Below are 23,141 nucleotides of genomic sequence, written 5' to 3'. Positions count from 1 at the left end.
CCGGCTACCCCAGAGGTTGAGGCAGGAGGACTGAAAGTTCAAGACTCTCCTGGCAATTTCCTGTGTTTGTGTTTGTTTTTCAAATACCATCACCATCATCACCATCGCTTGTTGGGGGTGCAGCTCAGTAGGAGGAGTGCCTGCCCCCTAATGGCAGTCCAGAGACGGAGAGCCCTACATAGAAACCCACAGCTCTTAGTTTTGCTTGGTCCTGAGAAGAAAGCATCTGTTGGTGGTTTGGGTGTGGAGGATGGGATGTGAGGGGAGCCGGGAATAGTTCTAGGTTCGTTCTCCAGCACCATATATAACCATGTATCCTGGTGCCTGCAGGGGGGTCAGAAGTTCAAGGCCCTGGTGAGGTTGAGGCTAGTACAGGCAGCAATAGACTTTGACTCAAAATACCAAACCATCAGACATGATGGCTTATAGCTCACACCTTTAATTCCAACACTCCAGAGGCAGGTGGGTATCAATGGGTTTGAGGACATCTGGGTCTAAAACGTGATTTCCAGAACAGCCAAGGCTACATAAAGACCCTATCTCAAACAAACAAACAAACAAACAAATAAACCCCAAACCAATCAAACAAAGGAGGAATAAAAAGTAAGAAAAAGATTGGACCAGGGGTGTGCTTGGAGGTAGAGTACTTGCCTCAGAAGCTCAAAGCCCTAGGTTCTGTCTCCACTACAAAGAAGAAGAGGTAAGTCAAGCAAGAGACGGAACTGTTGTGACTTCACACAAAAGGGCCTGGGAACTCACTGACATGTGACCGAGGAGATGGAGAGTCCTAAGTAGAAACCCACAACTGAGATGAAGCCCTTGCTAGTGGCTTGAGTGGAGGATGGGATGTGAGGGGAGCTGGGGAGGATAATGGCTTCCATCTTAGGCTTGTTAAATTTGAGATGGCCTCAATGCCATCTGCGTGGAAAGCCCAGAATTCAGGGAGAGCTCTGGGCTGGAGATGGACATGCAGTATGACCAGTGTGAATGTGGACTAAGGAGCAGACCTATGAATAGACTAGGATACTCCTAGGAAGGGGATGTAGGGCAGGGAGGGAGAAAACCTGTGCCAGAGTCATGGGGAATCCCAACACTGGGAAGTAGCTAAGGAAGAGACCTCTACCCCTTCCTCTGCCCATTCCCCCATCTTGATGATTCCAGGACAAATGGCAGAGTGAAACAATAGATGTCCCAGCGGTTCCTGTTGGGCTAGAAACCACCTTGGAAATCGCAGTATCATCCATCCATCCATTCACAAATATCTTTGGAAAAATTTCATTTACAACATAGTGGGGGTTTTTTTGTTGCTATTGTTTTCTGTTTTGAGACAAGAGCTTGTTGTGTTGCCCAGCTGACCTTTAAACTCTTGAACTCAAGTGATCCTCCTGTCTCATCCTCCTGGGTTGCTGGACTTTAGGCATGTACCCCAGTGCCTAGCTCTGTTTGTAGTTTTAAAGGTTCCCTAACTCATGGAGTTTTCTCTATGAGGTTGCCTGTCTTGCAGATTTTGGATGACGATGCTATTCCTTGAGCTGGGTGGGCAGCCCTGCTGGTAGGACTGGGGATGTGTAGGACTGTCTTGTCTCCAGGACACGGAGCAGGGCTGGGGCTGGTTCTCTGGAAAGCAAGTAACTGAGGGGCTCTCGCCCTCACTTTGCACCCCCAGGTATGTGACGATGAGTGGCACCACTATGCCCTGAACCTCGAGTTCCCCACAGTCACACTCTACACTGACGGCATCTCCTTCGACCCTGCTCTCATCCATGACAATGGTCTCATCCACCCGCCCAGGAAGGAGCCTGCACTCATGATTGGGGCCTGCTGGACTGGTGGGTCCCCTGACCGCCTCAGTGAAGTCTCAGTGGCTTAGGGCTGAGGGGAGGTGGGCAGGTGAGGAGCGAGGGTGGCCTGTCCCTCTGCAGAGGCTACCGCCTGCATCTCTGTACAGCAAACAGGGAGACTTCTCCAAATGATCTCTGCTGGAGGGGACCTCTGCTTCTGATACCCCCCACCCACTGTGTGGGTCAGTAGCATAAACTTGGTGGAATTTCCATCCATCAATCTACAGTGTAACTCCAGCCATCCCTCAAAGAGATGACAATTTCCACAGCCTCTCCCTCGCAGGAGGACGGGGATCTTTTAGAGGACTGCTAGTCTTCCGTTTGAGTAGTTATTCTACCAGAACGTTCCTGCCTCCTCAGCAATAGAGGAATCTGTAACAGAGGCCTGCAAGAGTGGAGCATGGCATAAGAGGGGGCTCTCCTGAGAGCCTGCAAGCCCCACAAGGTCTGAGGGGACTTAGAATTACAGAACTTGTCACAGCCCTCAGCTCACTGCCACTTTTTTCTTCTTCTCCGTTCCCAGAAGAGAAGAACAAAGAAACGGAAAAAGGAGGAGACAACAGTACAGACACAACCGCAGGTACACGGTGTAGACAGCTGGAGACCAGAGTCCAATCTCAGCTGTCTGCCCCAATCCAGCCTTTCTAGATCCTGCTCCACTTGCCACCGAGGTGGGGTTTCTAAACCGTGTCGAGCAGGGTGTTCTCGGAGCAGGAAGACTGGCTTAGCTTGCCTGGATTCTGGGTGCTTTTTCCCCTGCTCATAGAATGTGGTCAGGTTTCTCTTGCTGACTTTCCTCATGACAGAAAGCAGGTAGCAGCAGGGGACAGTCCAGGCGGCTGTGCAGACCACACACACACTCATCCTGGTGTCCCTGGAAAGACTGCCCCTCTCAGGCTCCTCATTTCCTGTTGGTTTTCTAAAGTTCCTCTTGACTGCGGTTCCCCCTTCTCTCCCTCTCTCCTCTCAGAAACGTTTTACCTGTCCCCTCCTCCCCTTCTTCTCCCCTTCCTCCGCATTGTCTTTTTCCTCCTCCCCTTCTCATTTTTCTTCTTCCTGTGTGTTGCTAGGGGATGGAACCCTGAGCCTCACACAAGCTAGGTGAAAATTCTGTCCTGCCTTTTGCCTCTCCCGTCTTCTCTGTCCCCGCCCCCATCCCTGTCCCCCTTCTCACTTCTCATCTCTTATTTCCATATTTTCATTTTCTTTCCCAAGCTCTCTGTGTGTTCTTCCTTTCCCCTTTCTATCAGCCCTATCCTCGGTGTCACCTGTCCCGTCTCCTCTTTTCTCCTCTCACCACCTGGCCTGCTCCTGTGTTCCTGCCCTAGGAGACCCCTTACTGATCCACCACTACTTCCACGGCTACCTGGCTGGTTTCAGCGTGCGCTCAGGTCGCCTGGAGAGCCGTGAGGTCATCGAGTGCCTCTATGCATGTCGGGAGGGGCTGGACTATAGGGATTTCGAGAGCCTGGGCAAAGGCATGAAGGTATAGCCCCTTCCGCTCCCTCTCTTTCCCGGCATGCCCTTGCCCCGCCCCTCGACCCCTCTACACTTCTGCACCTTTTCCTCCCCTGCCTCCTGGTGTTGCTCTCAGCTGTGTCTGTGTCTGGGGCCCAGGTCCACGTGAACCCCTCGCAGTCCCTGCTCACCCTGGAGGGGGATGATGTGGAGACCTTCAACCATGCCCTGCAGCATGTGGCTTACATGAATACTCTGCGCTTCGCCACTCCGGGCGTCAGGCCGCTGCGCCTCACCACCGCTGTCAAGTGAGTGCTGGGTGGGAGGTCAAACCATAGAGCAGCGGCAGAGGCAGCTGGGCAGCGCCAGCGGCAGCGGCAGCGTCCCTGTCTTAGGACATCACTAGAGCCAGCCTTCCCCTGCTCATTTCATGTCCCCTCTGAGCACTGAGAGAGGCTAGCTGACCTGCTGAAGGTCATGCTGATAGGAGAGCTTGGACCAGAATCAGGATTCTCAATCTGTTCCTCTCTGCGAAACTGTGTTGCCAGGGTTTGGGGGTTCTGATCTTCTCTATGCTGATATATAAAATGGGACAGAGAGGTTGGAAGCTGGGGGACCTGGCATTAATTCTGACTCGATACTAACTCTTTGGATGACCTTGGGCAAATGGTGAGCTCTGCTTGTTTTTGCCTATTTTGATCTTACTTCACCAAGTTCTTGCAAAATGAATCTGATGAACCCGGGCCGCGAATGGTCCCAGGCCAACTCTGGCCCGCTGTCTAGTTTGGAAAGTTTTAGTGGAACACAGCCCTGTCTGTTTGCCTACTGTTCACGGCTGCTTTTATAGTGTCCTGGCAGGTGAGTGGCTGGGACAGGGATTGCCTGTCTCCAAAAGAGAGAGGTTATGGTCCTTTTACAGGAAAAGTTTGCTGGACTTTGCATTCAAATGGGATACTCTTTGAGTTCCTTACCAGAAAAAATTGTGGATTTCAAAGTTTAAGTATTTATTGGGTATTTTAAAATACAGCTCAAGGGATAATGGAACCTGACCAGTGGAATTGTTATGAACTAAATGCTGCAATCCGGAGCAAACGCTTGCTAGAGTGCCTGCTCTGCAGGGGTTAGCAGTCCCTCAGTGATGGCAGCTTCACCCTAGCTGTAGTCTGTAGGGCAGTTTTAGGAGCTACTGCCATCTGGTGGGTGGACCGCACAGTTTAGGAGGGTCATGTTTCATGTGTTCTCCCTTCTCTGCCTCAGTTTCTCCATAAATTCCCAGAGGCACCTGACTTCAGATATCTTGAGAGAGGGGTGCTGAGGCCTGTAGGAACCGGGCACAATCACCAGGCTCCAGTTAGACCTGTGGAGGGCGCTGTTGTGCCATCCTGGGGTTGCCCTGTGGAGTTGAAGATTGTGTATCTTGTGGACACGGATCAGAGCTGTATGAACCCTCACTACCTCACTATGTACTAGTCAGAATTTCTTTTGTAAAGAATTATCTATTGTTATGTGTATGGGTGTTTTGCCTGCGTGTATGCCTGCATGGCACATTTGTGCAGTGCTGGCGGAGGCCAGAAGGGGGCATCGATAGGTCCCTTAGAGTAGGACTTACAGCCTGTATTGAGGTGCCATATGGTGGCTGTGACTCGAACCTGGGGCCTCTGGAAGCACAGCCAATGCTCTTAACCGCTGAGCCATCTCTCCATCCCGCTAGTCAGGATTCTTAAGGGACTTTCATCCCTCAGGAACCAAGCCGCCTCAGTCTGTCCATGTGCTCAGGAGCTACACCAGAGGAGAGAACCGTGCTTTGGCAAGGGTGGAACTCTGGCAGGGGCATCCCAGAAGGGCTTGCATCAATGTCTTTGCTACCTCATTCAGAACTAGACTTGGAAACTGATTTTGGCCTTTTCAGAAAAGAGAAGGGGGCTTGACATTTTTAAAATGAAATTTATTCCTTCCTTGCCTTTATTTATATGTCTCTAGGGTCTCATGTAGTCCATGCTGGCTTCAAAGTCACTATATACTGAGGATGGCCTTGGTCTCTCTGTCCTCCAGTTTTTACTTCTCAAGTCCTATGGTTGTGGGCACATGCCACCACATTAGCTCGTGTGGAGTACGGGACCAAGCCCTGGCTGTGTACATGTTAGGCAAGTGTCTTTCCAACTCAAGCTAATACCTGCCAGCCTTTATTTTCCTCTGGGCTACTATGTGGCTGGTCCTCCTCACTTCCCTGAAGTCATAGGAAAAAATGTGTGTGTGTGTGTGTGTGTGTGTGTGTGTGTGTGTGTGTGTGTGTAATTCACAGCAGAAACAGAGCTGCCCATAAGCCCTGTTCTCTAAGATACATCCTTCTCTTTGTCTGCATGGTTTTCCCAGCTTCCTGTTTCCAGTGTTTGGATTTCCGATCATTTAAAGTCAGATTTCAGCGACTATTTGGTCAGTGCTTAAATGCAAGTTGCCCCATCCTTCACTTTTTGCCTGTTTGCCTTGTGCATAGTAGGCAAGCGCTCGATCACTGAGATGTATCCCTGACTCTATTTTCACATTTTATTTTGAGACACAGGTTCTTATTACGTTGACAAGGATGTCTGTGAACTTGTTCTGCAGCTCAGGCAGGCCTTGACTTTGTGATCTTCCTGCTGCGACCTCTCTGGTAGCTGAAATTATAGGCCTGAACCACCAGGATTGCAGAATTAAACGATAGACTTCAGAAAGATGTATTTCTTGGAGAGCGGCTTACTTGACATTAGTCCCTGGATAGACGGCCGCCATCTTTACTTGACATTAGTCCCTGGATAGACGACCGCCATCTTTTTTCTCTAGCTTTGTCCCCTCTGTGGTTTTTGACTTTACACCTATTTGCTGTAGCTTCAACCTAGATGAGCCAGTGCTGAAATTACTAGCTTTAAATAACCCATGCCCAAAGGGGCCAGTGCTTCTAACTTCTTTTCTAATGGCATCTCTGACCTTGAAGTCACTCAGGCTCGAGTTCCCTGAGTCATCTTTGACTCATCTGTTTTTGTCCTTTATGCCCCCCGCCCCAATTGTCAAGTCACACAGGACCTGTCCCTGAACTTGGGCATCTGAAACTTAGCTCTTTAACTCCAATGCCTCACCACTCTACCCTGCTCTAACCAGTTGATTTAATTCTACTTTGCCCCTACTCCAGACCGGGCCAGTGATCTTAAATCAGACATTTTGTTTTGCCTTCTCCTCCTCCTCCTCCTCCTCCTCCTTCTTTTAAGTACACAATCCTGCCATTTAATACAGCCTGGCTTTGAACTTGAGACCCTCCTGTTTCAGCCTCCAATGTGCTGGAATTATAGGTGTACCCTATCATGCTTAGCTCAAACCAGAGCATTTTACTTATTTATTTTTATTTTTTTATTTTTTACGAGACAGGGTTTCTCTGTATTGTTTTGGAGGCTGTCGGTCCAGCCTGGCCTCGAACTCACAGAGATTCGCCTGCCTCTGCCTCCCGAGTGCTGGGATTAAAGGCGTGTGCCACCACCGCCCGGCTAAACCAGAGCATTTTCTAATGAAAAAGACACCATGAGGTCTGTGTCATAAAAGTGCAAACTAAACGCTAATCTGGTCACTGATTCAAGGCCTCAGCGGCTGCTGGGTACACTGCGTCTCACTCTGTAACTCCTTGAGTGCATCTCTGCACAGTCCTTCACCCTTTCAAAGCTACCCCGATTGCTAATTTTCCTGATTCTTCCTACCCTCCTGTTGTTTTTAAATACTCCATTATTATCCTGCCCCCAAAGAATTTCTCCTTCTTCTGAATCTCCACTTTTATTCCTCCATTTTTCCCAACTCATTCTGGGGTGACCATAGTTGCCGGCAGTGTGAAGTCTGTGTGCATGCAGAACGTCTGTGCCAGATCAGTCATTTGGCTTTTGAAGCTGCTGTAGCCTTCTCTTCCTGTTCGAATGCACCAGGGCATGAGTGCAGCCCAGGCTGCTGCCGCCTGTGTTCCAGCTGGGGCCACTTGCAGGTTATTCAGGTTCTTTCCAGAGTCTGTCACACCTGCTGAGGGCACAGCTGTTCTGTTAGTTCCGGCAGTCAACCTGGGTGTGCTGGGTAACACTGATGACTTCAGGCCTCTTGCCCAAATCCTTTCACCTAGTACAATCATAGATACCAGAGTCCCCTAGCCCTGCAGACCCACAACCCCTTTGCCAAGCCTGTTTGTTCAAGAAGGGAGAATCAGCCTTTTCCCCTTTTGTTGTTGTTTTTGAGGCAGAGTCTTACTCCGTTGCCCAAACTATTCTTAAACTAACAGCCGTCTTTCTGCCTCAGCTTCCCGAGTCAGGCTGGGATCACAGGCATCGACCACCACACGAGGATTTAGTCTATTTTGTTTTACTAGAATGGAATGCCAGAGACTGGATAGTTTAGAAAGAACGGAGATTTAGTTTTTCTTACAGTTGTAGAGCTGGGAGGTCTAAGATTGGTGGCTAGCGTTTGGCTAGGGACTCCTTGCTCTATCATCCCCTAATGGAGTTAGAGAGACTGGGAAGGGGGAAGGGAGGAGGGGGGAGGAGGAGGAGGGAGAAGGGGAGAAAAGGAAGGGATGGAGAGAAAGAGCATGGACACGAGAGGGGAGGGTCTGTCAGGCAGAAGCCCCTGTCTCCTCTAGGCAGTGCTACCCCATTTATGGCGCTGGCTCCCTCTGCACCTAACCTCGTCCATTCCACCCCACAGTCTTGTCTTATGCCTGCATCGGGTCAAAAACCCGAGGTCTTGTGAGAGATCCAGGCGCGATGCAGGGGCTATGAACCCTGGGACGACTCTTTGCCTGTGCGACTGCGTGGCTTAACTGTTTCCCCAGAACAATGGAAGGAGCACCCATAGCTTAGACACGCCCATTTCCAAAGGGAGAAGAATGAAGGGAAAAGAGAAAGCTGCCTCCAAGCACACCTCCAAGTGGTCAGGACTGACAGCTTCTCACCACGAGGCTCTAGCTGGCCTTGAACCTGTGACCCTCCTGCTTCAGCCTCCTGAGTGCCAGGGTTATAAGTGCGCCTCACCACACTTATCTAATATTATGTCTTATTTTCTTTTTTTGTGTGTGTGTGTGTATGCATACACACACTTGTTTGTATGTGAACATATGTTTATCCATGTGTGGAGGCCAGAGATGAACACCAGGTGTCCTTTTCCGTCACTTTCTACCTTATCCTTTGGGACAGGTCTCACTGAGCCTGGAGTGTGCTGATTTGCCTGGATTGGGCAGTAGTAAGTTCAAGGATCCTCTTGTCCCTCTGTCATCCCAGCACTTCGGGTACAGGCATACATCACATGCCTGCTTTTATGGGGTGCTGGAGATCTGCACTCAGGGATTCATGCTGACGTGGTGAGTACTTTGCTGGTGGAACTGTCTCCCTAGTCATGCTAGTTTCAAACCTTAAGATGTCAGAGTAGTGAGTAGAGATGTAGCTTAGTTGGTAGACTTGCTTGTCCTGGACTTGAGTTCCAGCATAACACAAACTGGCCCGTGACTTACATATAGTCAGAAGGTGGAGATAGGAGGGTCAGGAGTTTATGCTTGGCTACACAGAGAGTTTGAAGCCACCCTGGGCTACAATGAGGCTCCTGTCATAAAACAAAACAAAGCACAAACTTTCAAATAAACCCCACTCCATGTGCTGCTCCTAGACACTGGATGAGGGTCAGCCAGAAGGCTTCGGACAGAACTCCTTCCATGACTTGCTGGGATCCGTTATGTAACAGCTCTTACAGTAGCTTTGCCGGGCTGGTGACCCATGCTGGGAGCTCTGCATCTCTGGGGTCTCTGGTGACTTAGCTTCATTGCTCTAGAGGACTGACTGTTCCATTCAGTAGTGCCCTGACACTGTCTATATTGTCTCTGCCCTCATGACTCTTGGGGCTCTCTGTGACATGGTTTGAAACCAAGGTGAAATGAACCATGCCCCCTTCTCTCATATCTATCTCATGGATGCTACCAAAGCCTGTGTGTGCTCTTGTAGGTGATCCAAGCTGCGCCTGGGATGACTGAACCATGACTACTGGGTGGGGTGAAGGGCGGGGTGGGAGTGGGGCTCTGCGCCAGAATGTAGGGAGCAGAGACCTAAAGTGACCCAGGCCTGGAATGTTGGTTTCTCTCCACACCCTGGAGTTGGTTGTCTTGAAGATCTCTGAAATGCCTTTATTTTTCCATTGTGTTGATAGACAGCCCTTTCCTTCTGGCCACACTGATCCCTTTGTCAAAGGATCATTCGGCTACTTCCTTGTCTGCTTGTTCATTCTTTACTTGGGAGACTGTGAATCCTTCAAATCCACAAGTTGTTTGCTTTTGAATTATAAATTCCATCTTTAAATTAGTTTTCTTTTTGTCGTAATCCTTTAACTAAAGATACTCATGCAACTTCTTCAATATTTGCCTGAGAGTCTCTTCGCTAACTATCCTTTAAAAAACTATCTTATATCTACATGTATGCACATGTGTTTGTGTCTGTGCTTGTGAGAGCCTGTGAAACCCAGAAGAGGGCATCAGATCCCCTGGGGCTGGAGTCCCCAGCAGTTACGAACTGCTGCAGTGGATGCTGGGAACTCAATTAGCATCCTTTGGCAGATCAGGAAGCGCATTTCACTGCTAGACCATCTTTTCATCTCCCGGCCAGCACTTCTTGGTCATCAAAATTCTGCTTCCAAAAGCGCTCAGACTTGGACACAATGCAGCTGAGTCCTTTGTCGGTATACACAAGGGTGGCTCTCTCTCTGGTTTCTACAAGAGACTGCACTTCCATCTCCTCATTAGGCCTCAGCAGAATGGCCTTTATGAACCATATCTCTAGCAAAATCCCGATTATGACATCTCCAGTCATCTCTAAGAAGTTCGTTCCATCCTGGGGAGATGGCTCAGTAGGTAAAGTGCCTACCCCTCAAGCATGAGACCTGCTTTCAGATCCCCAACACTCACAAGAAGCAGCCAGATGTGCATCTGTAACCCTAGTGATGAGGTGGTTGGGGGAGGTGCAGTGGGGAAGATATGGATTATCAGAGCTCTCTGACCATCCAGTATAACCAACTGTTGGGCTCAAGGAGAAACTCGTCAAAACAAAGCAATGTAGTTTCTTCTGAGTCCTCAGTAGGATCTTCTTAATCCTCCATTTGTGGCAACACAACCTCCTCCCAATTTCCTTCAAAACTGTTTCAGTCTCTAACCCAGTTCCTGGTTCCAAAGCTACCTTCACAGTTTTGAAATTTGTTATTGCAACACCCTGCTTCTCTGTTCCCAGTTTCCTGACTTACTGTGTTGTGTTTGTATAATGGAGTAGCTGAAACTGGGGGATTTTTGAAAACAGAGGTTTATTTCTTGCAGTTCAGAAGGCTGGGATGCCAAGACCAAGGTGCTGGTGTCTGGTGAGGGTTGTCTTATTATATTGTCGTATGGTGAAAGTTATTTTTCATAGTTCCAGAGACTGGGATGCCCAAGACTGAGGCACTGGTGTCTGGTCACGGTTGTCTTGTTTCATTGTCCCATGGTGCAAGGTACAGGAAGAGGGTGAGAGACAGGAAGGGAAAATTTCCCTGGTACAAATCAGGCCTTCAAACATGGGCTGCAGTTGGATTCTGGTTAAAGACTTGTCTCTATGGCAAATATAGCTTGTGTGGCCCAGTATTTCCTTCCTTCCTTCCTTCCTTTTCTATTTCCTGACATTTGTTTATTTTATTTTGGCATTTATGTAGAGCCCACTCACCATGTAGCACTGGCTGGCTTGGATCTTGATTTGTAGACTAGGTTGGCCAAGAAATCACAGGGACTTACCTGCTTCTGTTTCCTGAGTCCTGGGATTACAGGTGTGCACAATCATGCCAAGCTTAGAATGTTATTCTTTTAATGAGAGACTACCAAGTTCCTCAAATTCTACTTTTTCAACTGGTATATGTGTTTGTCTGTGTATATGTGCTCCTGTGTGCAAGTGCTGTTAGAGACCAGAAGGGGGCATCAGTGTCCCTGGAGGTGGAGTTACCTAACATGACATACTGGGACTGAGCTACAGTATCCTGGAAGAGCCAAGGTGTTAGCATGGGTTCTAGTAGGTCTTAATAATAAAAGCCCGGAGTCAGACATGGGGGTCCTCTCTCCGCCCAGCCATCTCCCTTCCTGTCTGTCTGTACAGACCTCCAGACCTCTATGGTTAGATAGTGGCTAGCTCTGCCCTCTGATCTTCAGGTAAGCTTTATTTGTTAGAGCACAAACAAAACATTACCACACCAAGGATTTTTTTAAAAAAAAAATATTGAATCATATGTTTGAAGTAGAGAATAAATATGCTGTGATCACAGTTATTAATTACAGAGATACAAAATACTGATTATTGATTTACTATATTAAGCTATTTTAAATAACAATATAGTAGACAGAAGACGCTTCTATTGTAGCAACTGAAGAATCTTTAATAAGTGTAGGGAAGTTCATGATGAATATTGTTGTTCTAAATGTGTAATGTATGACACCACACCACTGTAGCATCCTTCTGTTTGGTAATTAGTGTCTAGCTATATGTACCATATACTTTTTTGGGGGTGGGGTGGGGATGCAGGGTCTTGCTGTCTAGCCAAGGTTGTCTTGGTATGCCAATGTGTAGACTTGAACTCAGTAATCCTACCTCAACCTCTTAAATGCTGGAATTAGAGATGGCACTATCATGCATGGCTCCAAGCTTTGGTATCTCATCCTTATCAGAAACCTGCTGTAAGGAAATGACGTGACAAATGCTTCAGAGATCCACCTGACTGTCTCCCAAGTGCTGGGATTAGAGGTGTGCGCCATCATGCTTGGGCAGACTCTAGGTTTTTAAGGGAGTGACAAGCTGCCTCTCTCCTTCTAGGTGCTTCAGTGAAGAGTCCTGCGTCTCCATCCCTGACGTGGAAGGCTATGTGGTGGTCCTTCAACCTGATGCCCCTCAGATCCTCCTGAGTGGCACAGCTCATTTTGCCCGCCCAGCGGTGGATTTTGAAGGACCCGAGGGGGTCCCTTTGTTCCCCGACCTTCAGATCACCTGCTCCATTTCTCACCAGGTGGAGGCCAAAGCAGATGAGAGCTGGCAGGGCACAGGTAGGGATGACCCCGAGGAGTGATGTGGTCGGGGCACAGGTAGGGATGACCCCGAGGAGTGATGTGGTTGGGGCACAGGTAGGGATGACCCCGAGGAGTGATGTGGTCGGGGCACAGGTAGGGATGACCCCCAGGAGTGATGTGGTCGGGGCACAGGTAGGGATGACCCCGAGGAGTGATGTGGTCGGGGCACAGGTAGGGATTACCCCGAGGAGTGATGTGGTCGGGGCACAGGTAGGGATGACCACAAGGAGTGATGTGGTCGGGGCACAGGTAGGGATGACCACGAGGAGTGATATGGTCCAGAGAGCAGTGACATCTGCAACTGGAGTGATGGAGTGGGTGACTATGGGGATGGAATGGAAAGGCTTTCTCTTGTGTCAGTGTGACTGGGAACTATTCACCCTTAAAAACCAGAACTCGTGGGAAGCCGCAAGTGTGAGGGAATGTTGCGTATTGATGTTTGTGACACTGTTTACTTCCTTAAGGAATGGCCCTGGGTGGGGAGGAGGAGTGACCGTAATGCAATGAGAGTGGCCGGGTCTCAGAACCTCAGTGGGCACAGCTGTGACCTAGACCTTGACTCTCCCCCACAGTGACAGACACACGCATGTCAGATGAGATTGTACATAACCTGGACGGCTGTGAAATTTCTCTGGTGGGAGATGACCTAGACCCTGAGCGAGAGAGCCTGCTCTTGGACATGGCATCCTTGCAGCAGCGAGGCCTGGAGCTCACCAATACGTCTGCCTACCTCACTATTGCTGGTCAGTGAGGCCCAGTGTCTGCTGTGTGTGCATGCATGTGGGGTGTGTGTGTGTGTATGTGTGTATGTGTATGTGTGTGTGTGTGTGGTGTGTGTGTCTGTGGGGTGTGTGTATGGTGTGTGGTGTGTGTGTATGTGTGTGGTGTGTGTGTATGTGTGTGGTGTATGTGTGTGTGTGTGTGTATGGTGTATGTGTGTGTGTGGTGTGTGTATGGTGTATGTGTGTGATGTGTGTGTGTGGTGTGTGTGTATGGTGTGTGTATGGTGTGTGTGGTGTGTGTATGTGTGTGTGTGTGGTGTGTGTGTATGGTGTGTGTGTATGTATGGTGTGTGGTGTGTGTGTCTGTGGTGTATGTGTATGTGTGTGGTGTGGTGTGTGTATGGTGTGTGTGTGGTGTGTGTGTATGTGTGTGTGGTGTGTGTATGTGTGTGTGGTGTGTGTATGTGTGTGGTGTGTGTGGTGTGTGTGTGGTGTGTGTGTGGTGTGTGTATGTGTGTGTGTGGTGTGTGTGTGTGTGGTGTGTGTATGTGTGTGTGGTGTGTGTGTGTGGTGTGTGTATGTGTGTGTGTGGTGTGTGTGGTGTGTGTGTGTGGTGTGTGTATGTGTGTGTATGGTGTGTGTATGTGTGTGTGTGGTGTGTGTGTATGGTGTGTGTATGTGTGTGTGTGGTGTGTGTGTGTATGTGTGTGTGGTGTGTGTATGTGTGTGATGTGTGTATGTGTGTGTGTGGTGTGTGTGTGTGGTGTGTGTGTGTGTGGTGTGTGTGTATGGTGTGTGTATGTGTGTGTGTGGTGTGTGTGGTGTGTGTGTATGGTATGTGTGTGTGTGGCACATGACTCCTTCCCAGGTCAAATGCCATTTTGTTCCTTCTTAGCTGGAACCGTCTCTCATCTCTCTGCTCCCCTCCTCTCTGGGTCCTATTTCCATGTCCCTTCAGGTCTTTGCCATCTCTCTCTCGCCTCTGCCTTCCCCTGCCAGCTTTGGAGTCTTGGAGCTCTTTGATGTGTGTATCTGTCCTTTCCTGCATCCACCATAGCGTTAAGTGCTCACTCAGTGAGGGGGGCGCGGGTGGGGGGCATGGTTTGGTGGCTCCCAGAGGCAGCTGCATCTGGGAGGGAGAATGGGAAAAGGTGACAATGACCAGTCCCTTTCCATTCCAGGCATCACCAAAGCTGTGTCCCTTCTGTCTGTTATCTTCCTTCCCTGGAATGATGTCTTTGCCTTTTTTCCTTTTTTTCGAGACAGGAGCTCTCTGTAGCCTGTCCTAGAACTTCCTCTGTAGATCAAGCTGGCCTTGAGCTCCACCGTCTCTGCCTCCCGAGCGCTGGGATTAAAGGTGTACACCACTACCACCCAGCGTCTTGGCCTTTTTTTCTCCTATAGCTATCTAGATTCTTTCCTCCCTGGGGAGTCCCAGAAGCCACAAGACTAGGCGAGGAGGGCAGAGAAGCTGATGCGACTTTGCTTTCTCTACCCCCGTAGATGAGAGTGTGGGAGTGTTTCTTCTCCTAGATGCCAGCTTCTGCCTCTGTGGAGGGATGGGGCTAACCATCCCTTCCATTGTGTTGTCAGCTGGTTGGAGCCTGAGTCAGGGCAGTGCCCTGGACCTCCCTCCGCTGAGCCTGTCTCCTTATTCCCCAGGGGTGGAGACCATCACTGTGTATGAAGAGATCCTGAGACATGCTCGTTATCAGCTCCACCATGGAGCCTCCCTGTATGCTAGGAAATTCAGGCTTTCCTGCTCGGAGATGAATGGCCGCTACTCTAGCAACGAATTCATCGTGGAGGTACCCATAGAATCCCTTTCCTTTCCAAGGAGCCAGCATGTATCGGCCTCAGACAGCTGCTTAATGGACTTAGGGACTTCGTTGCGTTGAAGACTCCTAGGCCCCTGACCGATGGAGGAGGAGGAAGAAGAGGGGAGATGTGGGGTGATAGTTACAGTGATAGGGATGCATGGTATTGGTCACTGCTGAGCCCAATGTTCGAATGTGATCCTCAGAAACTACATGGCAGACAGAGAGAGCCGTCTCCTGCAAGTTGTCCTCTGAGCTCCCTCCACACACACTGTGTGGTCTGAGCCCTACCTCAAATTAGAGAGCCTGAGTGAGCTTGGAGTGTGGTGGAAATGGCCCCCGGGAGAAGCAGCTGTGCCTACAGAGTCCTCCCTTCCCCTAGGTCAATGTCCTTCATAGCGTGAACCGGGTGGCCCACCCCAGCCACGTGCTCAGCTCACAGCAGTTCCTGCACCGGGGTCACCAGCCTCCTCCTGAGATGGCTGGGCACAGCCTGGCCAGCTCCCACCGGAACTCCAGTAAGTATGCTGAGTGAGCATGGCGACTGTGGCATGACCCCCATCCCTATATCATTGGGAGGGGAGGAGGATGAGACAGTAGATTCTGCTCTCTGAGGTACCTACCTTAGTGATGGCTGTTGATGGCTGTGGGATAACCTGTGCTTCCCCCCCCCCCCACTGTTAACTCCAATACGAAGGTGAATCCCGAGTCAGCCGGGTGCTCAAGGCTGGAAACACAAAGCAGTGCAGGGTGTAGGCATTTTATTTTTGCTGCCTTCCATGCTCCTAATGTCAGGTTAGCCGGCAACTAGAGATCTTCTGCAGGGAAGTATTTATTTAGTGTCGATGGCATACCAGCATTACCTGGAGATGCTACTAGGGGAATGAAGGACTTTTAGGAGTTGTATGTGGTGTGCATGCTTAGGGTGCCAGCACTGGAGAGTCTGGGACAGACCAGAGGGAAGCCTGCCCAGGTTATGTGATGACACCTGTCTATTAAAAAGAGAGAGGGAGAGAGAAAGAAAACACAAGAACAACGAGGAGACGGTAAAACGGCTCATCGGATAAAGACACTTGCTCTCAAACCTAAGTTTTTGAGTTTGAGTTTGAGCCTTGGGACCTACAAAGTAGAAAGTGAGACTGACTCCTGCAAGTTGGGCTCTGACTTCCATACATGGACCGTGGGATATGCATTAACACACACACACACACACACACACACACACACACACACACACACACACACACACACACGCGCGCGCGCGCGCGCACGCATGCAAATAAAAATATAATACAAACAAAGAATTACAGAATAGCTACCCCCACCCTATGGGAAAGAGTAGGCACTATTAAGCATGTAATTGTATGTTCTCTGTAAAATCTCAAGAATATTTCTAAATCAGCACATGTCAAATGTTGTTTGGGAATGGGGCAGACTTGCTTACTGGTTATGTTCCTTTACGAGTAGCTCAACGTTTCTTTCCTAATACTAAGAGTTGCTTAATTACAAAAGAAAAAAATAAAAGAAGAAAGGAGAAAACATGAATATAAAGAAAAAAAATCAACCTTGCTTCTGTCAGATTGAGGCAACCTCCTGCTAGGGCATGTTATGTTTCTACTTTGTTTCATGCGTCTGTCTGTCTGTCTGTGTATGTATGTATGTATGTATGTATGTAAGTATGTATGTATGTATCTATCTATCTTTTATAGAGGTGACATCACACTGTCTTGTAACCTGATACACTTCAGATTATAAAATAAGTCTTGTCAGCCGGGCATTGGTGGCACATGCCTTTAATCCCAGTACTCGGGAGGCAGAGGCAGGTGGATCTCTGTGAGTTTGAGGCCAGCCTGGTCTACAGAGCGAGTTCCAGGACAGCCTCCAAAGCCACAGAGAAACCCTGTCTCGAAAAACCAAAAAAAAAAAATATATATATATATATAAGTCTTGTCTTACATTATTAAAATCTAAACAATGGTGGTACATTGCTGAAAGTCACTCTTGGGAACCCTTTTAGAATTATTTTCAGAGCCTGTTTGGAGGTGCATTTGTTTATTTTTGTCACTTTTGAGACACACCTTACTTTGGCCCAGTGAAGTAACCCAGCTTCACTGTCCGCTTTTGTCAGGGTTGACTCTGGAGATCTTGTCAATGTTTTAAGCATTAATCCCACCCCAAAGGCTACAGACTCTCACTTTCGAAAAGCAGCAAAAGGTCACAGGCTCTTTAGGCAATTCCCTTAGGAGCTCATGGCCTCTGGGTCACCTCACGAACCTTTCATTGGGCTGGACACTGGGTTCTGCTCCATGGGTAGGTTCAAGCCGGATCTGGGTGCCATGGCCCTGATCTCAGTCCTTCCTCTCTCTGAGTTGAGGTCCCAGGAAGGATGTCCTTTTTCTACCTGCTCAGGGCTTCTGCCCAGAGCGCCCAGCTGCTTTGTCCTGGCTGGCTCCGGGGACAGTGTCTGTCATCCCTCATCCCCCTGCTTTGTCAGGAGCTGCTCTGATACGTGTGTGCTATGTCCTTTTGTGACGTACATCAGGCCAACCACATTTCCTGCTAAGATTTCAATAGACAGCAGCTACCTGCCCTGAGCCTCTTCCCTTATTTTGTCCCTAGTAGGCACGGAGCTCACCATTTTTCTGAGGCCATTTGTGAGTGATATAGCTTGAGTTCACCAGGTGACACACTTCAGCCACACTTCCCAAACCTGTTCCATACACTGATCTGACACTAAGGTGCTTCCTCCCGTTCACCTCCTCAGTCCAAGCACTGCTTTGCAGAATTAAGGTTTCGTGAAGCGGAAGTACTCTAAGGCTGCAGTAGAGGCAGCTCTATCGTCTCAGAGATAGGTGAGCTGTGGAGTAGATAGATGTAGAGAGTAGAAGACTATGTCTCCTCCACAGAGGCTAATTTCTGTGCAACGTCTTCTGCATCAGACAAAAGAGATCCTGGGGAATAAGAATGGTCAAGGACGATTTTGAGACGCATGTGAACTTTGCACTTGTATCCTGGAGAGGAAGAGGTCCCGGGCAGGCAGAAGAAGCACGGTAGATAGGGTGAGCACTTGAGAGTAGTTAAGGAGTGAGGTAAGATGATGAAGGCATGACGCTGTCATGCCAACACTGGCTCACATCTGTTGTATGAGGAATTCTAAAATCTCCTGGTGATTGGCACCCCAGATTGACTTGAGACAGGTATCAGTGTTTTTTTATTTTACTTGATTTTAATTAGTTATTATTGTGTATTTGTGTGTGTGTGTGAAGTGGGCACATGTGTCAGAGGTCAGAGGACAACTTTGTGGAGCCAATTATCGTCTTCTGTCTTCCCGTGCTTTCTAGAGACTGAACTCAGGCCATGAGACCTGCAAGGCAAACGCCTTTCCCCGCTGAGCCGTCTCATCAGCCATTCTCTGTTTAACTTTAAAGAGCCCCACGTAACTCCACTGCTCAGCATACTTCGGGGACCATTTCTCTACTTTTTTATAAGTATCCTAAACACACAGAAAGACATGCAAAGAAATAGTGTTAAAAAGAAAATGATAATGATGCGGGAGAGGAACTGAAGCTGTCTGAGGGAACAAAGGGACTAATTTGAGTGGTGGGGTAGAATGGAAAGAGTATCGGGGTATTGGGATGATTTGCATGAAAAACAACCTTGTGGAACCCTGTTTAACAAAGTAACAAAAAACAACAACAACAAAAAAAAGAGAATTCCTTCTAACAAAGATGACTGATCCTCTCAGGGTCAATGATTGAAAGAAATAAAAGAAGGAAGGAATAAAATAAGCCTGCCATTGTGCACTTATATTTCCAGCTACTTGGGGTGGAGACAGGAGGATTACTTGAGCCCATGAGTTCAAGTCCAGCCCAGTCAAGAAAGCGATATGCCATCTCATGAAACTAAAACAAAACAAATGAGCCCAGACCAAAATACTTTAAAGAGGAAAGAATTAGGAAGCAAGGAAGAAGGAGAGTGGGATGAACGAAGGCAGGGACGGATGTCAGCTGATACAAAGTGTCTACTCGGAGCTGCTGTGTGGGTGCAGAGGCCAGGGACCGATGTCAGCTGATACAAAGTGTCTACTCGGAGCTGCTGTGTCGTTGCAGAGCTGTGCCACAGTCAAAACTCTGAGCTGGCAGCTAATGCGTAAAGGAGCCTGGAGACGTGTGGATTCACAGGTTAGGGACCGAGTGCAGAAGGACATCTTTTCTGAGGTCCTTTCCTCACCAAGGGGGTGGCGCTATGCTGGGCTACAGACAGTGCTTTCAATAGCATCTCTATGATCACATAAACCATTTGTTAAACATCCCTTAATGTTGGCTGCGGTGGTCACTCGAGGCCAGGGTTCTCTGCACACATCTAATGCAGGAAGATCTAGTGGGCAGTTTGAAGTCTGTAGCTAGTTTAAAAAATTCCCCCAACCTACTGGCTTATTTGTCCTAATGAATCGGAGTTGTTGACCTACAGCTGGAGTGTTTGCGTTTTTTGTCCTTTTTAAAGTCACTTCATGTTCATGGCAATCAGCATGTCATCTCCTTCATTATGTCAGGGCCTCAGGAGTACAAATGCATCTGATTTTGGTTCATTATTATGGTCCCCATTAGTGTAAGGTCACCTGTTGTGGCTTGCACTCTGAAAGTGGGGTTGCCTGGGCTTGACCACAGGGGCCATCTGCTGGCAGGGTGTTACTCCTTGGACTTGTCTGGTGACCTGGGGACCTGAGGGGGGCTATTTTGGGCACTTGCACAGAAAGAGAAGTTCTGTCCCCTTTCCCCTTCCTCCCCCATGCCCAGGCGTTGAGAAATGCTGATTCAACCAGGCCCATCTATGCCTTGGAGCCAGTGCCTAGTGAGCCTGCTGGCACCACCCCCACAGAGTTAGCTCTATTTGGCAAGAAGTCCCAAATGGGCCATGGGTCAGGTCAGGATGTGAACCAGCTTGTCAGAGAGCCTCAGGGAGGTGTGTGGCAGCTAGGACAGCCCCAGCAGGCTTTCCCCATTTACCTGGTTGGTCCTGGAGTGGTGGCTGTTTATGGGCTTGGCTGCTGGGCAAGGGGTGTCTGCATCTGGGTGTATGGGGCTTTTATGCTGTCTCCTCTATGCTGTTCTGTTTCTTAATGCATGAGTTTTAGGATGTAGGTAAAGTTGAGGCTGGGCTGCAATGTGATCTTTATATGTACTGCTTGCTTGTGTGACTGCTCGGTGTGTCTGGGACACACGCGCGCACACACACACACACACACACACTAATTCTCAGCAGTAGGACTGTCTGGGGTGTGAAGAGAAGTGTGAACCCATGTGGCAGGTAGTGACCCAGCTGCCCAAGAGGGCTGTGGGCGTGGGAGTGCGTCTGTGGGGTCTCTTCCTGCACTTGCTGTCTCGGGGGGTTTGTGGTCCCCCTGCTTTGGCTCCTTATGCTTCTCCAGGTGCTCTGTGTGTGTGTGCAGAAGGGGGTCCGGGTTGTGGTTACAGCTGCTTGTTCTGTGGCCCTTAGGGCCCATGCCTGCAGTGCTTACATCTTCCTTCAGGGGGTTGCTTGGTTTGCCCAGCTGGTAGGGAGCTCGGTGACCCTGCCTATGCAGCTCTTTGGTGCCGTGCTGGAGACGCTGACGCGTATCCCCTTAACCGCGCTGTGTGAGCAGGCTGCTAGGCGGCTGGTCCAGGCAGGCGTGTGGGCAACTAGAGGCCTGGCTCGGGTGTGGGGCCCGGCGATGTTTGCCCAGCTGTGTGCCCATTGGCTCTTCATTGGCCTGTGCCTGTGCATGCACGCCTGCCTTTCCACCATCAGCTCCAAGGTCCATGTGAGAGTGCACGTGCCCTTCTGCTTTTCACTGCCCGTGCAAGTCCATGTGCCCCTGAGCCTGGGCATCAGGATGAGGCTATGGGGCAGTAGGCCTGGGGGCGCAGGGGTGGAGGTAGGGACACCTCAGGGGGGAGCCTGGGGAGGAACGGAAGCCCCGCAGGACCAGGAACCCCAAGCCTGCAAGGAGAAGGGAGGTGTCACGGAGCAGGAGTGCGTTCAGACCAGGTGGGTAAGTGAAGGGGCCAGTCCTTGCCACTCGAACCTGTTCCCAGCCTTGGGGACAGCAGCTCCTCTGGTCAGCAGGCTAGGCCTAGAGCTGTTTCTCTTCTCATCCCAGTCAATCCCCTGTAGCTGCCCTTCTCTTTCCCTCTGGGAAAATAGGTAGTTCCGGGGGAAGGGTCCAGGCAGAAAGACACAGGCAGCTTCTAGTCTTTGCCATTTATTTGGAGACAATGTGGCTGCTCACGGCAGCACTGGGCTGGGGGCTTTCTCCACACCATCCGCCTCTGTTTGCACACCTCTCTTCCTGTCTGTGTGTCTTTGGAGCAGACTTTCTCTACTTCCTTCCTGTTGACCCTTCCTGGTCCGGTCTGTTTGTCTTCTAGTTTCTCAAGTTAGTCATTTCTCAAGACCTCCATGAGGGTGGGCGGTCTTCTCTTCCCAGGACATCTTTCCTGAACAGTCTCTTCCCTCAGCACTTGACAGCCCCTGTGCCCCAGTCTCCCTGGTGTCTTGTGTCCCCTCTGACTCCTGGCTGTCCCTGCAGTGGTCCCCAGTGCTGCGACTCTCATCATTGTGGTGTGTGTGGGCTTCCTGGTGCTTATGGTCATCCTGGGCCTAGTGAGGATCCACTCCCTTCACCGCCGCGTCTCAGGAACTGGCGGACCCTCAGGGGCTTCCACTGACCCGAAAGACCCTGACCTCTTCTGGGATGACTCTGCTCTCACCATCATCGTGAACCCCATGGAGGTGAGTGGCCTGGGGCACATCTACAGTAAATACCCCTGGTGAGGGCCCGGACTGGGTGAAAGCTCGGCACTGCTGCCGAGGCCATGGGGGAGGAAGGATGAGACTGGGAAGGAGATGGGGAGGGGCACCGTGGTGGTCTCCAAGGAGAGGCTCTGCTAGGCTGTTGAGCTCTGCTTTCGTCCTCTCCAGTCCTACCAGAACCAGCAGGCCGGTGTGGCAGGGGTTGCTGGTGGCCAGCAAGAGGATGAGGACAGCAGTGACTCGGAGGCAGCCGACTCCCCCAGCAGTGATGAGAGACGCATCATTGAAAGTCCCCCACACCGCTACTGAGCCTCCAACCCTGCCTAGAGAGAGGCCTGCCCTGGGGAGACAGGCGTCCAGGAAAGACAGGGAGGAAGGCATTCCGAGAGGAGAGAGACCTTCACAAGGAGTGCTCCTTCAACCTCAGAACCCCAGCAGGCCCCACAGGGCCTGCCCTCCTCCTCCAGCCTGCCCGGGCCTTGGGCTGTTCTTCCCCTGGTTTCTCCTGAGGCGTCTGCCCCAGCTGGCTGCCCTGGGAGAATGGCTGGGTGACTCCGGCTGCCCTCTGGCCCACCTGTGGAGGCGTACCCTGCCAGCCATGCACTGCAGTGGGGCGGGGACATCCACAGCCGTGGTCGAGGCGGGAGTGGGAGGGTAGGAGCCTGCTGCTGTGCCCTTCCCTGCTCTGTGCCGTCCGTCCGCTGGGCCTCCCTGCTTCCCGTAGGATCCCTCACCTCTGTTCCCATTTCACTCTGGGGATCCCTGTTCCTCCCTCTTCTCAGTCTCCTCCCTCTCTTGTCCTCTTTTCCTCTCCTGCCTGAGCAGTCCCAAGGTCCTACAGCCCCCGTCCCTTCCTCCATGGCCTGCTTGTGCCTAGGTTGTGGGGAAGGAGGAGGAGTAGGGGCCCCAGGTGTATTATATATAGTGTATATTTTTTCAATGTCGTCGTGAGCACAGCTCCCGTGTTTCTGTGTGCAGCTCACAGCCTTGTATGTGTGCGTGTGTGTGGCATTGTGATGTCCTGGGGTGAGGGTAGGGGATGGGTGTGGTAAAGGAGGGGACACACCCTAGGGTTTTCAAATAAAACAACTAGAAAAAAGCACTAGCCTGCTGTCTGCCTGGCCGATGCTGTGTGATTGTGAGCTCTCAGATCTCAGGGGCCACATTAGGCCCCTGAGCAGGTTGTGGTGATAAGGCAGGGAAGGCTCTGGCTGTCATGTGGTGCCCGGCTGTGTGGATCCCTAGGTTGTCAGGTTCCTGGGAAGGTAAGATGGAGGTCCGGCAACTCACACTGTCTTCTTCTGTCTGCGTCCTGGAGAAGAATAACACAGAAGTGTGGGCAGATGCCCAGTGCTCTCTGGGGACCCTGTCAGCCCCCCCCCATCACTTTCAACAT

At 50.3% G+C, this 23,141-nt stretch overlaps 1 protein-coding gene across 1 annotated transcript in view; it reads left to right on the top strand.

The window, feature by feature from the left end:
* The window catches only part of Clstn3 (calsyntenin 3), a 32,418-nt gene extending 9,571 nt beyond the window's left edge, over window positions 1-22,847 (top strand). The window contains exons 9-18 of the mRNA XM_005066024.4: window positions 1,667-1,829; window positions 2,365-2,421; window positions 3,170-3,327; window positions 3,459-3,607; window positions 12,161-12,387; window positions 12,984-13,154; window positions 14,796-14,941; window positions 15,333-15,468; window positions 21,522-21,724; window positions 21,914-22,847. Coding sequence (XP_005066081.1) covers window positions 1,667-1,829; window positions 2,365-2,421; window positions 3,170-3,327; window positions 3,459-3,607; window positions 12,161-12,387; window positions 12,984-13,154; window positions 14,796-14,941; window positions 15,333-15,468; window positions 21,522-21,724; window positions 21,914-22,054 — 1,551 coding nt within the window. The 3' untranslated portion in view covers window positions 22,055-22,847. The remainder of the gene's footprint in view (window positions 1-1,666; window positions 1,830-2,364; window positions 2,422-3,169; window positions 3,328-3,458; window positions 3,608-12,160; window positions 12,388-12,983; window positions 13,155-14,795; window positions 14,942-15,332; window positions 15,469-21,521; window positions 21,725-21,913) is intronic.
* Window positions 22,848-23,141: the final 294 nt, after the last annotated feature.

Source organism: Mesocricetus auratus, unplaced genomic scaffold (genome assembly GCF_017639785.1).
Source record: "Mesocricetus auratus isolate SY011 unplaced genomic scaffold, BCM_Maur_2.0 Super-Scaffold_100676, whole genome shotgun sequence".
NCBI classification, from domain to species: Eukaryota; Metazoa; Chordata; class Mammalia; order Rodentia; family Cricetidae; genus Mesocricetus; species Mesocricetus auratus.
This window is presented reverse-complemented; position numbering and strand designations above follow the sequence as displayed.